The 17,105-nt window shown below is 41.0% G+C and overlaps 1 protein-coding gene across 2 annotated transcripts in view; it reads left to right on the plus strand.

The window, feature by feature from the left end:
• Nucleotides 1-17,105, plus strand: part of CWF19L2 (CWF19 like cell cycle control factor 2) — a 60,268-nt gene that overhangs the window by 34,554 nt on the left and 8,609 nt on the right. For both annotated transcript variants that reach the window (XM_053456470.1, XM_053456469.1), the window contains exon 14: nt 11,240-11,452. In XM_053456470.1, coding sequence (XP_053312445.1) covers nt 11,240-11,452 — 213 coding nt within the window. The remainder of the gene's footprint in view (nt 1-11,239; nt 11,453-17,105) is intronic.

A 17,105-nucleotide genomic window follows, 5' to 3' on the forward strand; every position in this document is an offset into this window, starting at 1 on the left:
ATAAAGTTATTCACTAGCGAGTTGGTTGGAGGACTGGCCAAATGCAAGATAAAAGCATAACCGAATAATCAAACTATAACAGGTCTGTTTAGTTAGGTTTTCGTGAAAGTTTTTTTTTTTTTTTTTTTTTTTTTTTTTTTTTTTTTTTTTTTTACAATGGTGTCTTGGTGAAGATTGTATTTGAATCCAACTGGCATCCCAAGCAGGAAGCCACACACTTTCTGTTCTCTCTATGCATTGTTTGACTCGAAGACTTGAGGAGTGTTCAACTAGGAGAACTTCTGCAAAAAGGGAGATGAGCCAAAGAGAATCTGTCCTACCTGGCTGCAGTTTTTGTTTGTGGAAAATGTAACTGCAGACTTCCTCAGCAGGAGAATGGAGTTTACAGAAGAGTGGGGTTTACTGGACATCAACCTTATGGGTACAGCAGTCATCAAGAATTTGGATTGTTTCTTGTCCCTGTCGGCGGCCGGTCATCCTCTAACCCTGGGCACCCTCTCCCAGAAGTGGGTCTACAGCCTGGGTTACATTTTTCCTCCTATGCCTCTCATTTCTAGATTTAAACGAAAGATCAAGATAGAGAAATGTCTGGTGTTACTCTTAGCTCCAGTTTGGCCCCAGAGGATTCAGTACCTGGAGCTCGTCTGTGGAGAGTCCCAGAAGACTAGAAATAAGGCCGGAACTACCATGAAAGGGGCCTGTTCTCCACCCAGATCCTTCATACCTAAAGTTGACAGCGTGGCTACTGAACGGGAGAGATTCCAGGCTGGTCAGATACAGCAGATGTAGTAAGTAGTAGGAAGTAGGTTACTAATCTTCGATATAAGATTTGGCGAAATCTCAGCTCCTGGAGCTCCATCAGTCCCGTCCAGCTGGATTCCATTCCTATAAGCCATGTTTTAGACTTCTTACACTCTGGATTTTGTAAAGGGTTATCTCCTACCACCCTGAAAGTCTGTATTGCAGCCCTTACTTCACTCCTGAACACTCAATTAACATTTTACCCTTGGGTCAAACGTTTCATGAAGGCTGTCTGCAGACTACGGCCTTTCAAACTATCACTGATGCAATCCTGGGATCTGAACTTGGTCTTCTCCTGTCTGACTTTACCCCCGTTAAAGCCCTTACAAGACATCTCCATCGGGATACTTGCCCTGAAGACCGCTCTGTTGGAAGCCTGGACATCAGCCGGAAGGGTAGCAGAAATCCAGTGTCTCTCTATTTTGAAACCCTACCTTCTTTTTTTTTTTTTGAGGATAAGTTGGTAATGGGTACTCCTTTATTCCAGAGCCGAAGTATGACAAGGAATGCCTACTCCGTAGCCTGGATGTCCAGGCAGATGTTTGAAAGCTTACTTGGAAAGGACGTCTGCTTGAAGGAAGTCCTTTCGCTTATATGTTTCCTTTTCCGGATCCAACAAAAGAGCTAGCGGTTTCCAGGGTATCCATAGCCCGGTGGCTACTCTTGGCCGTTTCCAAACCTTACGAGGCCACTGGTGAAGAAACTCCCTTGGGATTTAAGGCTCGTTCCACTTGAGCAGTATCGACATCTTAGGCTGAGGCAGCCAGGGTTCCTATCGACCTGCATGGAAGAGTGTTCACGTCTTTGTGAGATGTGATTGGCTAGAGATCAAAAGAGTCCAAGTTTGGAAGAAGAATTTTGGAGGCGGTTGATCTTTGACCCTCCTGCATCTATATATCTCCTGTGCTACCGGGGAAACACTAAATTCTTACCTTCTTTTAGTTGTCGCTTCCCAGTATCAATGTATTTGCCCCTCCCCCATTACGATGTTTTTTTTCTCTAATTACAAAAGTTTTTTGTGTTCACAGAGGGTAAGCGGGGGGTTCTGGGGGTATTATTTATTCCATGAGGTTATTTTGTAAGAATTTATTGTGAACACACACAGAATAAATGCCTCCTTGCAGTCAAACTGTCGCTTTTGTTTCTTCATCTTGATCCATACCTATGGGTGTTCAGACAATCGAATCGTTGCAATCCTGGTAAATTGGATTCACTCTGTCAAATACACTACAGACCTAAATGTATCTTTAGTGCTTTTATTCACCCCCTCGATTGAGATTCAAATAACATCATCATTTTCTCTGACACGAGTGACAGTTTCTACACGGAAGGTCATTTGCTATATGTTGCTGCATTAATGTAAGAGTAAATGTTTCTCCTACTGAGGAGATTTGCTGTTTTGTCACAGCCTGATTTTCATTCCCAGGTAAAAACACCCTTTTTTTTTTTTTTTTTTTGTTTCTTTAAAATCCATACAGGAACATGCAAAAAAATTATTAAAAAGGTATAGTTGGTATACTGCGCCACTATGGCAATAGTGTTTCTAAAGTCCATTCGCTTATTCTGGGCCCTTTGCTGGAAAAAAAATAAACTAGAATTTTCCTGATAATTTTTTTTGAATTACTATAATTTTTTTTTATTTCTTTTTTTTTTTTTTTATGGTCCGATAGTTTTAAAAATATTTTGAATGATGACAATTTCACATACATGAATTGTCTTCTGCCTCGAGATAGTAATGTCAATCTTTATGTTTATTGCTGCCTGTTATAATGTTACATAAGCTAGGCATGGTTGTTAGCAGCCCGAAATTTAGGCAGATTTCCTAGAATTTAAATGTATAAACACAGACTGCATTAAAAGACTCTCTTTAGGTATACATTTACTATTCGACAAAGGTCGTTATGTGTTTTAGATGATTACATCAAGTAGTGATGTCATTCGTGTAAGCGGTTCATGAGATGCATGAAATTGCAGTGAATTTGCTAGAACCAGCAGTCTGACAATCCCGCCGTGTCTGGAGGAGACGAAAACTACAGATTACTTTTTTTTTCTCTCTTTTAAAATCTTCTATGGAATACAGCCATATATTTTCACATGAATGTATGGATATAGAGGCTGTGACTCCATGTAGGACATTCTGTTAGGCATCAATCAAACCAGATTACACTATGTTTGGCACAAAATAGATTTTTTTGTAACTCCAGACATCCATTTTTTTTAATTTTATGAATTTGCTTTTTTTTTATCATTGATATCATACAAAATATTCCCGTCTTAATCGTCCATTATGAGCAGGCAGAGTCCATCTTAGTAACGAGAGGCAGAGGGTTTTGGGTTCCTACGAGTGTCCCGTAGTGTTCTACAGCCCTAAAAGTAACACTTATAGAAATGTATGTTGCCTCTGTTCATAGAGCTCCAGGATTCTATTGCGCTATTACAATAGGGGATAGGGAAAATTTACAATAGTTACATTTGACAGATTAACACCTATTAAAGGTTATTGATGAAATACAATTAGTCTACTTCTAAGTGCCTTAGCCATTTACATAAAGAGCTGTCGGTGGGTCACAGTGCCATAAACGTCATGTTTTTTTCATGCTTCGTCTTTATGTGCTAAAAATATACAAATGCCCAAAATATTAATACCTGTAGACCTTAAAATCCAGACAGACAGACGCAACAAATCCAGCCTCGGGGAGCTATATTTAGTACAGCGAGGCGCGTAACGTGATTGCTGACGCCCGGCGCTTGCCGATATATGCCGTCTCCGTGAGATAAAGGCCAGCTCTTGATCGGAAGCTCTAGGGTACTAAAGCTGCGTGTTTGGTATTAATGCCCAATTTCCCACGGAGATCACTCTGCCCTGACCGCACGCTGAACCTCTGTTATTGATACAAAGAAGGCTTTGGGGATCGTTTACATTTAACAATATGTTATTTTGTGAAGCTCATATGTGTCAGGATTCTTAATTATTAACCGATATCGCTTATTAGCCGTTAACTGTTGGAAAAAATATAGAAACATAGCGTTTGACGGCAGATAAGAACCATCGGCCCCGTCTAGTCTTCCCGTTTCCTGATGAAAAACCTCAGACCTTGATTGCGTCTTAGTGTCGCGATATCTTTATGCGTATCTCAAGCATGTTCATATTCCCTAACTGTATTAGCCCCTACCACTTCTACTGGGATGCTGTTCTGTTTATCTGCTTCCCTCTCAGTAAAGTCTCTGACCCTCTAGTTTTAAAATGATTAGATATGATTAAATAGACTGGCAAGTGAACCCACAGGGGTACCGTTTTAGTACTGAGCGATGGCCTTTGATCCCCAATACTGTAGACTGTGGGGTCATTAGCCACCAGGAAAATACAAAAATCATGCAGCTTTTAATTATTTATTTGATAATTTTGACAAAATATTTGATTTAGTTGTCATCGGTAAAGACCCCTTTTTTAACATTTCCCTTTTTTTTGGCATTTGGCTTGAAATCTCCAAGTTTGCCACTTTTGACTAGTTTTCATGTGCTCACGGGGGTAACTAATATACTAAAAAAAAAAGTCCAGTATTAATGGGTATAATCTATTGGATTATAAGAGATTGAGGGAAATGAAATCTGTTCCGTTATTTAGTGAGCACGGCCTTGGCGTCCCTTCTTTCACTTATAATGGAAGGCTTTATACAATGTGACGTGTAGTGTAAATATTACATATGTTTTGGTTTGATGCTACATGCTAAGCCGACGACGCACATTAGTTCAGAGACCCCCTGCCTTGAGATGCTGTCACTGGTTCGGAGAGTAATGTAGTCCATTTTTAGAAGCGGGGAGATTGGAAATGTGTTTTCTTCAGCAGGCAGAAAATGATATCTGTCATTCTAAAAAAAAGAAAAAAAAAAAAGTGGAAATGATGAACGGGAAAAGCGCAACCCCCTTTTGTCTGCAGAAATCCGGCTTCCCGTATGATCTTTTATGACTTTTACAGCCCATGTATGTCTGAGTTACATTACTTTTTTTTAAGATGCTATGGGACTTAGCTGCTGCAGCTTTCCATCTTTTATTGACTTTTTATCTCCCAGTGGCTTCTTCTCCGGTATACAATTACAGGGCTTGAGTCTGGATTACTACCTAATCCAGCGCACACTATGAGGACTCGTAAGTAAAACGTAAGTGGTGCGCATTTATAGACTTAAAGGTCTGTTTTAGAGATCTCCTCTGTAAAATAGTAGTAGTGGATACTGGACTAGCTCCGTTATAAACCCAGCCGCCTAGGCAACGTCCTATAAGCCTATCTGGGAACTCTCACAGTTTGAGCCCGAGTCTTAGGGTTTTTGCCAAAATCTATGGGTCATCCAGTCTGGAGCTGACTTCTTTCTCTTCTATGCTGCTTTACTATATGACTCCTAATTGGTTCTTTCGCTACCAATATGTTATGGTTGATATCGCTGCTTGAACACAGGTGACTCAAGTAAGTGTATCCCTTGACAAGTCAAGGTCTCCATGAGGACCGGCATTAAAGCCATTTGGGTATCGTATTTGTCTGGTCGCCATGTAGAATCTTCACGGCTGGCTATTTAAGGGTTAATATTTGAAGGGTATCGGGGTCAGCTCAGTTAGAATGTTCCCGGGTATGACTGCAAGCGTGTATGTAAGTGTGTTCGTATGTACTCAACAGGTCAACCTTACTGGGTTCAGTCATGGACTCTTTTGAGGTCGTTTCCCTTCTGTGTATATCTACCTAAAAGCAGTTCACGCTTCTGTGTCCCGCTTGGCGAGGTTGCTTGTCTGACCCACGGATAAATCCGTACATAGGCATGGGGCAAATGGACATGGGGGTGACTACAGAATTTGTAGGGATGGGGCTTTAATGGCTTAAGTGCTTTAAAACAAAAAGCACCTCCTGAGTAAAGTCTGAGGATATTCTCTATCATGAGAAGGGATTCTCCCCTTCCCTGCCGTGTTACCCCCCCAGTGCCGAAAGGGTTAAATTATTAATTATACCGGCATTCTGTCTGACTGCCCTGCCACACAACGTTAACGAGGGCAGCCGTGATTTCTGAAAATTAAGGCAAAGTCATCTCAATCTAATTAAAGTCCGGTAATTGGTGTTCGCTGCGAACCTCTTGTCTTTCAGCAGAATCCTAATTACTTTTCTTTTCACTTTCACTTGCGATGATAAAACGGTGGCATTAGAATACCGAGTTCTCTGCTTATCTCGTGTAGCTGCACAATACTTTCTTATAAATGCCGTTTAGCACCCAGAACCAGCAGATGACCTTGTAGAGGTTATTCGCTTAGTGCATAGTCCATCGAGTTCCCCACGAAGTGAGCTCCGGAGCTTGGTCACCTCTTTGAAGATGCTCGTGGACCTTGTGAATTCACTAAGAGTGACATCCATGTTCGGCTGGCGTGTTTGATAAAAACAAAAAGTCAAGCTCAGCGGTATCTTAAAATCCACAGGCTTGAAGTTTGAAGAAATGTGCCTGATCAATTATTTGTTACATTAATTGCTACGAAAGTAGGACCCCCCACTTTTCAACAGTATTGGCTTGTTAAACATGTACAGCCTACAGACGGTTCTACTCCCCATTACTGACCCGCTACGGGAGAGGAAAAAGAACGAGCTACCGCTCTCCATCCATCCATGGCTAGTCATAGGCTGGCAGAAGCCAACCAGTAAATATTCGGCAGATTACGTGTCATGGGTCACTCTGGAGGTCCTAAGCAAAGGGGTTCTCAATGGAGCTCCCCTGATTATGTTTTTTTTTGCATTATTATTAAGATTATTAAGATTTTTTTTTTGTATTTTCTTGAGATGCAGGGATGGGGGTGAGCTAAGCGCCAAAGTGAAATTTTTCTTTTCTCTTAGCACAACTCAAGAGGCAGAACATGACCAAAGTCTGCCATAGGTGAGGTGCAGAGCGCAGGGGCTATAACTACCAGCATTAATACATCCATGATGGATTAGGATATAAGATTGCTGGCATCACAAAGCATTAAGCAGGTGCGAGGCTGCGGCAAGTGACTGCTTAATAGATGGGATCGATGTAATAACTCCATCTGGCAGTTAGAGTCTTCAGATGTGCCGTGTGTGTTGTGTACACGCGGTGCGTGACATGTTTTTATCCTCTCTGGGCGCTCTAGAATGCATGGAGAAATGAGGGCCCCCAATTTAGTCTCCTTCCTAGGATGCTGTGATGTCTTAATATGCCTCTGCCCATCATCCCTGCATGTTATTTTTAACTTGAGTTTTGAAATTCTCTGTGAAGTTCACATGAGTTGGATAAAAAATATTAATTATCCTGCTATATAATAGAACTCAAGTTCATGGGCAGAACATCCTTTGATGTATTACTTCCAACCCAACCAAGCTTCTCCTGCAAGGAACCGCTCAATTGGCCACAGATAATGTGTAGTTACACCTATGATATGGAAAATGACCCATGTTAATAATTATAAAGCACCAGCACAGCCCTTCTTGTAGGAGAAGCTTGCTGGGGTTGGCCCTTTGTATTGGATAGTGAAGTCAGGGAGGTGATATATTTGTCCATGGTTCTTTATATCCCTACTAAGTATTTGTGTATCATCTATCTGTCCATATTTGTATGCATTACTTTCTCGTTTTAGCTTCCATCCCTTCTCCTTAGAAAGAGATGAAGCCTCTGTGCTTCCTGCAACTGTTATGATGTCATCAAAGGGGGCTTACTGGAGCTTCTTCTTTAAGACCCTTAAAAGGTGGTGTTGACCCCAGAGGGGGAAAATGGCCTTTTTTTATTTTAAAGAATTATCTGTAAACTTGCCTGGTAACCCATATTGATTTATCATCCGCCATTAGCATTCCGGTTGTCTCGGTCACGAACGGTTACTACAGTACAGCACATACAGGGGTGCCGCTCACACCATATGTACCTAAACCTCTCTCCATCATCGATTCATATATCTGTGTTAGGTTTAGGAAATGAGTAGGCAAGCCGCAGGGAGATGCGTTCATCCTGATTGATTGGTACTGTCGTTTTCTGACAGGTGCCGGGAGGGTTGCCATATGATCAACTGAACAAACTAATGGTTTACAGCCCACAGACCGTGTAGCAATCACCCCATATTCTACACGTAGTTACACTAACCTCACCAAAATATTTAGCAAATCTGCTTAATACCAAGTTTGCAGTCACTTGCTCCCATGGCGTCTTAACGTTTTTTATCTATGCTTTTTTTTTCTAGTTTTCTAGCATTTCCAAAAATGTATTTCTAAAAAAATAAATAAAAATCTCAAGCAATAAATCGCTTTAATAATGACGTGATGATACTGATTTTTCTTTATCCTGCCCAAAATCTTTAAAGCATTTGGATTCCGCCTTTACTTTTTTAAAAAATATATAGAAATTCTGATTTGCAAGCCTAGAACATACGTCATCTAGATGGGCTATATTATTGAGGAACCTGGCTACGTGCTTAGGGACATATGCAGGCCCGGACTGGGACAAAAAATAGGCCCGGGCATTTAAGACTGAGCAGCCCGTTTTTATTTATTTATTTATTTATTGTTAAAGCCCACCCTTCATGTACCATCTTTGCATTTTCCCCAAATCACTTAAACATTCATGATAGACACAAACACTTACTCACTCATTCACACAAATCATTAACACGTATTCATTAATGCAGTCTCACAAATCAAGCAATTCATCCACACATGAATTCATTAATTCTCATACGCATTCACACTACCCCTCTCCCCATCTACCCCTCCCCTTATTATCTGCCCCTTCTTTGTATGTTCCTCCTCACTGCACCCCCCTCCCTCACCCTACTTACCTTGTTGCCGGAGTAAGCCGCAACTGCGACCGGGTCCGCCACTCTAGGGGGCCGGGCAGCCCCCACCTGGGCCGGCCTTCGGGGTGTGCGGCCGCACAGGGCTTAAATTAAAACATCGGGGTTTTTTTTAACTTTATTTAACATCCTCCATGTTAAATAAAGTTAAACAAACTTTATTTAACATGGAGGATGTTAAAGTAAACAAACCCCCCCCCCTCGATGTTTTAATTTCACCCTGTGCGGCCGCACACCCCGAAGGCCAGCCCTGGTGGGGGCTGCCCGGCCCTCAGAGTGACGGACCCGGTCGCAGTTGCTGTGGGCTTAAGGGGCAGGTGCCCCTTATGCCCTGCGTTAATGCGGCCGTAGAGGCATAGGCCCGGTCAGTCCGGTCCTGACTGGGACTATTTTAAGGTAGGGGCCTTGAGCTGCAGCTCCATCAGCCCCTACGTCAATCACCGGGCAAATGCCCGGTGTGCCCCATGGCCAGTCCAGGCCTGGACATATGTATAAATACAGTATAACTGCACTGAGCGTTTTATTTTTAGATTTTCAGGATTATTTTTTTTTCTGGGTGATTAATTGCAATTTTTTTTTAGCATTTTTAGGCAAATTGTGATTATGATGATTTCAACATTTCCTGATTTGACGTTGACCCCAGCCTTTTAATATATGTACACTTCATAGATTTTTTTTTTTGTTTTTACTGTATTTTATCATTTCTTAAGTAAAAGTTCTGTATAAAGCACATCAACTTCCGTATCTGTCCCCGATGCCTTAGCAAACTGAAGCAGGGTTGGAGTTCCCGCGAGTGCCACGGTCAGTTGGTTCCATCTGCGGGGGGGCCCTTGTGAATTTCAGGTCTACGTGAGCACTTACTCAGAAATGCCAGGGCTGTCAAACTTGTCTTCTACGGAGACAGAGATGCAGCGCTGGGCCCGGCATCGCTCTCAGGCGCGGGATTCTATTACTGTGTTTTGCAGTCTAGCTCGTACGCCCCGTTATTTTTAAACACGGATTGTTTCCCACCATTTTGTGATTTTCTTTGTTTCTGTTGCTGATAGCCGTGTGTAATGTTTTGTGCCTGTATTTGAATATAAATATAGTCTGTCGGCCAAAAAAATGATGGGGTTCTTCACAATCAAATCTGTGTTTTGCCAGCAAGATTATTAACACATTCGTACATTGAGAAAGATCTCCGTTTCTTCCCCTGAAGTCTATATATAAAAGCTGGTGAGCAGAGAGAACGCTTATTAAAGTTCTTTAATATCATTCTGATCTCACAAGTAATACCTCTGTTTGCAAGTTTTTTTTCTTTTTGCTGTTATACATTTTTTTCTTGTAATATTAATAAAAATAAAACTAATCTGACAAGTGTCAAATCTATTCTTACTATGGATGTAGGCCCGGCTCACGCTCAATACTACGTACCTCTAACGCTCTAAACATCACGCGCATTCTCTACCCATATCACATAATACTGATGTTGAGCACCTAAAGACTCTGCAATCACTCAGAAGGCACCTCTCGTATATGAAGGTGACCACGGGGGGAAGCTACAAAGCATGATAAGCCCGTCCTACGCTGTCTTCTCCTTCTGCTAAAATGTCTCGTTCAATACAACGTTGGTCTGATTATCTTTGTGCTATATATAATACATGCACTCAAAGCCAATACCCTATACATCCATAATGGGGCTAGAATACTATAGCCTTTTTCATGTTTTTTTTTTTCTATTTTCCGCTCTTTCACTTTCATCACGTAGTATCTCCCAACTGCCGGCCCCAGTTTTCACATTAATTTCAGCCATCCCGGGAAGAGAATTAAATCCATCCAGAAGATGAGGGGGAAATAAGGGCAAACAGCCCCCAGGGGTTTAGCCTTTAATGAAGGTTACAAAATGGCACAGAGGTTCTCTGACTTCATAAAGATCGGGGTTCAAATTTCTTTTTGGTTTTTATTAACACCTCTTTGGTCTCTTCTGTATCCTCACGCTGAAATGAATGTAACCTGTAACACAGACTGGAACAAGACATTGAGATTTAAAATATATATATATATATATATATATATATATATATATATATATATATATATATATATATATATATAATATATATAGTATAATATATAGTGTCATGACTCGAAGGCTTTCAGTATGATTCCTAGATTATTATTTATATTAAATATTTGTGATTAAATGTTCTTTCCTTCTAGAAATAAAATCACCATTGCAGATTTAGTAGCTTTCAGCCCTCACTGTAAAGAATAAGAATACCTTTTGCTCCTCTGCTCGTCATACGTGCTCTTATGTTATCGGAAGGTTGCCTGTAAGATTTTACCTGTTTGAATATATCTTAATGTAATGCTTTGTGGGTCCTTCCTATCACATTGTTTTTTTTTCTCTCCTATGCAGCCAATGACTATTTTGGCTGTGTATGTTATTTTTTATCTATTATTTGCCTTTATAAATTGTATTTTTATCTAGAGTCACCCGATAAAGACGTCTGTTTGTTGAAGTAGAACTCTATACATAGGAGATCCGCTCCATTACTACGTATCGGCAATCTATTAAAGTACAGTCCCTCATATCTGTGCACTTAATTTTATCCTTTTTTTTTTGTTTGTTTTACAGTTTATGGAGAAAACTGACCAAGATTATTACACTTTGGATGACATGTTTGTCTCCAAAGCCGCAAAGAAGGAACGTCTTGGTGAAGAAGATGAGAGAGAGAGGCAACAGGCGATATCGCAGCATCGGAGACTGGCTGCTCGGATGGAGAAGTGCGCATATTGCTTTGATAATGCTGAACTTCCAAAGCATCTCATCATAGCCATTGGTGCCAAGGTAGGTGAAGGTCAAATACAGGCAGTGTTTATGACGCCAAAAAGACCCATGCATTACCATGACCTCAAGTTTGAGAGAATGCCACCTGAAATTAAATTGTCATACATATCCCCCGCAGTTTACACCATATTTTCCACCATTTTGCTTGTCCATATTGGAAGTGAGAATACTTTAGTTAGTTAATAGTTTGGTTAGCTTGACTCCAGGTTGTTATATTAAATTAATTTGACCATGGAAATGACATAATATCCTTGCATTCAGCGTAAAGAAGTAAGTGGTGGAGGGCAGATCTATGTCACTGTTTACATATGATGAGTTAAACTATCCTCACTTAAAAATACCTTAAAGCAGTAAACATAATAGTTGGTGAACAGAAAGTAAAGTTCTACCCTTGAAACATAGAAAAGATTGTATAAGATATAAATGTCATTTCAATAAAACACTGCTCGTGACTTCTAAGGCTTTCTGCTGCGAACGTGTTAAAGCTCCATTAAACTTCCAGATCATGAAGCAGTCAGCCCCCCCCCTCCATTTCTGCTTTTTTTTTCATTAAGTTTTGCGGATAAAGAAGACGGCGGTTTATGGTACGTGCGCTATAGGCTTCCAGCAGACTTGAGACAATAGCTGGGAACGGATGAATCACAGAGCAGGCATCTTAACGTAATGTATTCTTCTCAAGCATAAATACCAGCTCACTTGGGCATCGTTGGAGGACATTTTTCTAAACAAACTAAGTTTGCATTGCTTTATAATGTTCCTTTTCTGCTGTTTAGCATACGAAAACGCCAGTGTCTCCAGGCGGGGGTACAATCCTTACAAAATTATGGGGAAAAAACAGTGGACATTTTGGGAGATAGATTTTGGGAGAGCGAGCTCTTACTGACATGGTACGTTACCCTGGAGCCCAAAGCTGCGAGTTTGTAAAATGACAGTTCACCCAATTATTCTGAAACCACGAATAGTCTGGAAGTTTGCCATGTGAAATTAAATGGGTTTTAATGTCTACCAGAGCACTTTGTGTTTGAACTAAAGTACAAACAGATGAACATGACATTGAATTTGTACTTTGTTTTTTTTTTTTTTTTGGTATTTGTGCAAATAATTGATAGTGGAAAAGTCATCAAATGGAAAACTAAGTGCACATCAAAGTAAATGTGAAATATTTAATTTTTATAAGGGAAAATTAACTTAAATAACAAGGGTCTTTTGAAGATTGGCTTGATGAGCTGCAATGATTGTAAGCATATATTTGTGTTGTCTCTCACATCGCTGTTTGGTTTTATATACTGAGATCTAAGAAAATATTCAACAGTTTCGTATTCTAGCCTCCACTGTCTGTCCGGGATAATTATGCAGACTTCTGCGTATCCAGTGATTTTAAATACCAGGATTCACCATTAACTGCATCGGCTGACAGTTGTTGAAGGCTAGAACATGCAGACAAGTGAAGTGAAACCACTTTGACTTGTGGTTTCATGTAAATATTAGGGATGCACTGAAATGAAAATTCTGGACCGAAACTGAAAATTCAGGATACACTTGGCCGAAACCAAAACTGAAAATGCCCCCCCTCCCACCTTTAAGAAAAATAAAAATAAAAAAAAAATAATAAAAAAAAATCACCAACTGTCATCCGTGTCATCACACACACAAATTCATTTATTTACTCATTCACAAACATTCATTCACTCATTAATTCCCTCAATCACGCATACTCGTTCATACACCCCCACCTCCTTACCCGAACTGCAGATTTCCCGGTGCTGCTTGCAGTCTTCCGCAGGGACAGCTGCTTCCTTCTGTGTTGCTCACGCTGTGCGAACAATTTCTCCCAGGGGAAGCGGGAACGGAACAGAGTCATGTGACGTGACGTAAATTCATGTGACTCCACTGGGTTCCTACTTCCCCTGGGCGGACCAAGCAACTCACAGGTGAGCAGCAACAATTGCCCCCCGGCCCAGCCCGCCCCTGGATTTTTATTTTCGGCCGATATGTTTCGGCCACTGATATTTTGGTGGATCCCAGGTAAATATGGAGGAAGAGATGATCGAGACAAAGCCAGCTATGGGTTGGTGGTGAACATGCACCATTTCATTCAGCTCGTTGTCTTTTAAAACCCGACTGGATTCAGGTCAGGAAAAGGTTAAAACTTTGGATGGGGTGAAAATTGGATTCTGCTTTTCTTTTTCCTCTAATGTTCGTTATTTTCCCCTTTTCACTGTTTGCACTTTTTGACTGTTTAAAGCGATGCTCTGTCTATATTACACTTGTGGCATACAAACCTCCGGCAAAGGTTTATGGTAGGTTTTTAAGTAAAACAAAAAAACCCTGACAGAGCATGATACTAGCATCACCCAGCATCTCAGCTATGGGGCCATGCACCCGTCCATCAATTCGATACATTGTTTCCATCACAGTCCCCAAAGGTATTGAAGAGGTTAAACACACAAGATTTGCACCACAGCAATGGAGACGTGAGCTACACATAAGTTAGTTTGTTTTGCAGCATTACACAGATTAACTACAAGCATATCAAGGTTTTATGCTCCAGCATTGAAGAGGTTAACTACACGCAGGCGTGGACGGGAAAGGCACAGGTTAGCGCGTGGCTGGTCCCGAGCTTTAGTTTTAATGTTATATTTTATGCAGTCTGCTGAGGAGACGAGGCTGTCCGCTCTCCGCATTCCCTTTAATCTGTGACAGTGTTCAGTGCGAGCGCCGTTACATTGTGTCTGTCAGGGAGGATAACCATCCACACGGCAACTGTAGCTTATATGGGAGTTGTAGTCTACATGTAGCATGGGCTTGAAGAACAATCCACATTTGCCATGTAATTTGTGCTAGAATTCACATCACAATCAACAATTGTTATCCAAAGCACCTAAACATTCACTGAGGTTAATGGGAGTAGTTAACTCAAACAGGAGTCATATATTTCAAACTCCGGATGGACCAATGTGGCTCTATATTCATACTCAACAGTAAGTAAACAGTAAGTAAATCATGTTTTTGCTTTATATGACCTGCTTCTGCTTCCCCCGCCTTATCTCTCTTGCCAGCAAGCCTTGGGATTTCAAGAATTGTGTCTGTTTTCGTCCTAATAAATCCTGTGCTTCATTTTGGTTGTAAAACGGAGAGTCATAACCTCAGCGTAATTGAGAATGATTTTTACTCTTCTGGCCCCGAGAACACCATAATCTGAAGCCATGAAAACTATCGTTAAATATTTTGTAAATATTTCTATTTAAGGCTTCATATTTATATTTTCCAACGCTGCAATTTACTGGAGGTATAACCGGATTAATGTCCGACCTTTGTGATGTAGTTTGAGAGCACAAAAATATACCCGTGACTCTACTGCAGAGGCTGAGCAGTCGCTTTCCCTTGAAATGTAACCGGTGTCTTGCCTCTGGCACTCACACAGTTAAGTCGACTTCAGCTTTTTTAGAATACCCGTAGTGGATTGACGTGGGTAGTTGTGACAGTACGCGTCCCTCTAAGGAATGGCATTTTTCCTACTACAGTTCTTTGAAATCTTAAAGCTGAACCAGACGAGTCAATGCGGAGAATCAACAAACCACCTAAATAAAGCGATTTAACAAAAATACATGGCACTTAATTTCAGCAAGTAGTGTAAGTTGGTTAAAATTCTTATGGTGAAGCTTTACTTGCCTTGGCTTCAGAGCCTCAGGTGCCAGCCGGTGCCAGCCGGTGCTAGCCAAAAAGCCAATATAAATCATAAATAATGAAACCGCTTGTAGTACTTGGCATGGACCCTCTGCCCCCTTTTCAGTGCTTTATCACAGGTGTCCTTCTGACCCTCGTGTTCTAGGCTTCGGTATGTTTGACGGCTATGAGTGGATCACAGAGCTCTAACAATGCTTCACGGAACAAAATTGTTGCTTTATGGACATTTGACATGTTGGGCAGTCTCGTATGTATAGGTTCAATATATATGTAACCCTATTTCCCCCATTTTTTCACCAAGAGCGCTATTCTTGATGCAGGGACACTTCATTTTACATTAATAGCACTACGCTGTACTAACCGTGACTGGCTTTGGGGGGAAAAAAGAAAACATGGCTATCCTCCTGCAGTGTTATAGCTAATCCTGCGTATGTTGAGCCAAAACCACAATATCAGACCCGAGGTTAACACTGTACCTAAAAGTATCATTAATGAAACAAGTTTTAATAATTCCATCTCTATAATTTGTACTTGTTTTCTACATCTGTATTGAAGAAAAATATTAAATACAAAAGTCCATTAGCACTAAAAGGGTTCGATTAACGCGCCCTCGATGACTTTGTTGCGGACCGAGAGGAAATGCATTCTGGCCGTCCCGGCGTGCGTTTCCTCCATGTGCTGGAATAAGCGTATTTTTCTATTTGGCCATCGCACTGACCTTTTCCAAAAGCAGCCGTAACTCCGCTCGCTATAATTATCTGTCCCTCATGTTTGTTTGAGCAGATTTGGTGGGATGTGAGATTGCGAATCAAAATTAATTATGGTGGAATGGAAGCAGGTGTTATTTAGATATGTGATGCTCTGTGGGTTGCCGCGTCTGCTGTTGTCTTATTTGATAATAATTGCAATGCCTATCTAATAGTGGATGGTTCAGGGGCGTTTGAAGGTCATGCTTACTGAGAGGAGTGCTCCAGGAGCTCTCACGGAGTGCTTTGAATTGTGGCTTAAACGATATGTCACATTTCTCATCAGAGACCTGTGTTACGAATTAACCTTTTCGGTGTACCTTTTCGTAAAGTGGGCTTTTCCTGGGACGTTTCTGCAGAAACTAATGAAAGATTTCATAGGTTTCTGGCAGTGTGGAATAAACTTGGAAAGGAGGAGAGGAAACATTGGAATGGATCAGTGGTGTCATGGGTCTAATGGAAAAGGGTACAGGCTTAGAATCAGATACGTTCTTCCCCAGCTTGTCAGCAGTGGCCTGATTGCATGCCTCTTTCAGGACAGGACAGCAGTACAATTGTCTGCTTTAATCCCTTTCTTAAAAAAATAAAGTTATATTTATTACATTGTCAGGACGACAATATAATAAATTTATATAAAGTTACATTTACAAGTTATGGTGGGTAAAGGTTGATGGAAAACCCTTCCACTTAAAGTTAAGGGAGGTGGTAGAAGCATTATTAATCACTCATCTACAGACACCAGACAAGCCAGAAGTCAGAAATCTCATGGTGCTGCCACAACCACAAGGGATTCTGGGTAGGCGCATCCAAAAAAAAAAAAGAGTGATGATACAAGGGTGGCTTGTAGGTGCTGATGTAACATTAAAATACAGAAGGGTTTGGTACCAACACTCAACTGAATATCAGAGGTGAGAGCCGCATCACGACTTAGCATGTTTAGTTGGATGTCTGGAGGGGTATAAAGTTGGTACCAGATGGACATTGGGAAAAAAGACTTGGTCTCATGTCAATATTTCATTAAGGGAAGAACAGATGAAACCACAGGGGGGCACTCAAACTGTTGCTTGGAAAAGCTAAGGGTTCATTGGTATTACTGGACAGAGGAGGAGAATGTTGAAATGGACATTTAAAAGGATACATTCATAAAAAAAGAACTTGGGTTTCTGTGAGAAAAGTTTCAGTGAAACGCACAATCGCTCTTGCGACAGATCTCCGAACGT

This window comes from Spea bombifrons, chromosome 2 (assembly GCF_027358695.1).
Source record: "Spea bombifrons isolate aSpeBom1 chromosome 2, aSpeBom1.2.pri, whole genome shotgun sequence".
NCBI lineage: Eukaryota > Metazoa > Chordata > Amphibia > Anura > Pelobatidae > Spea > Spea bombifrons.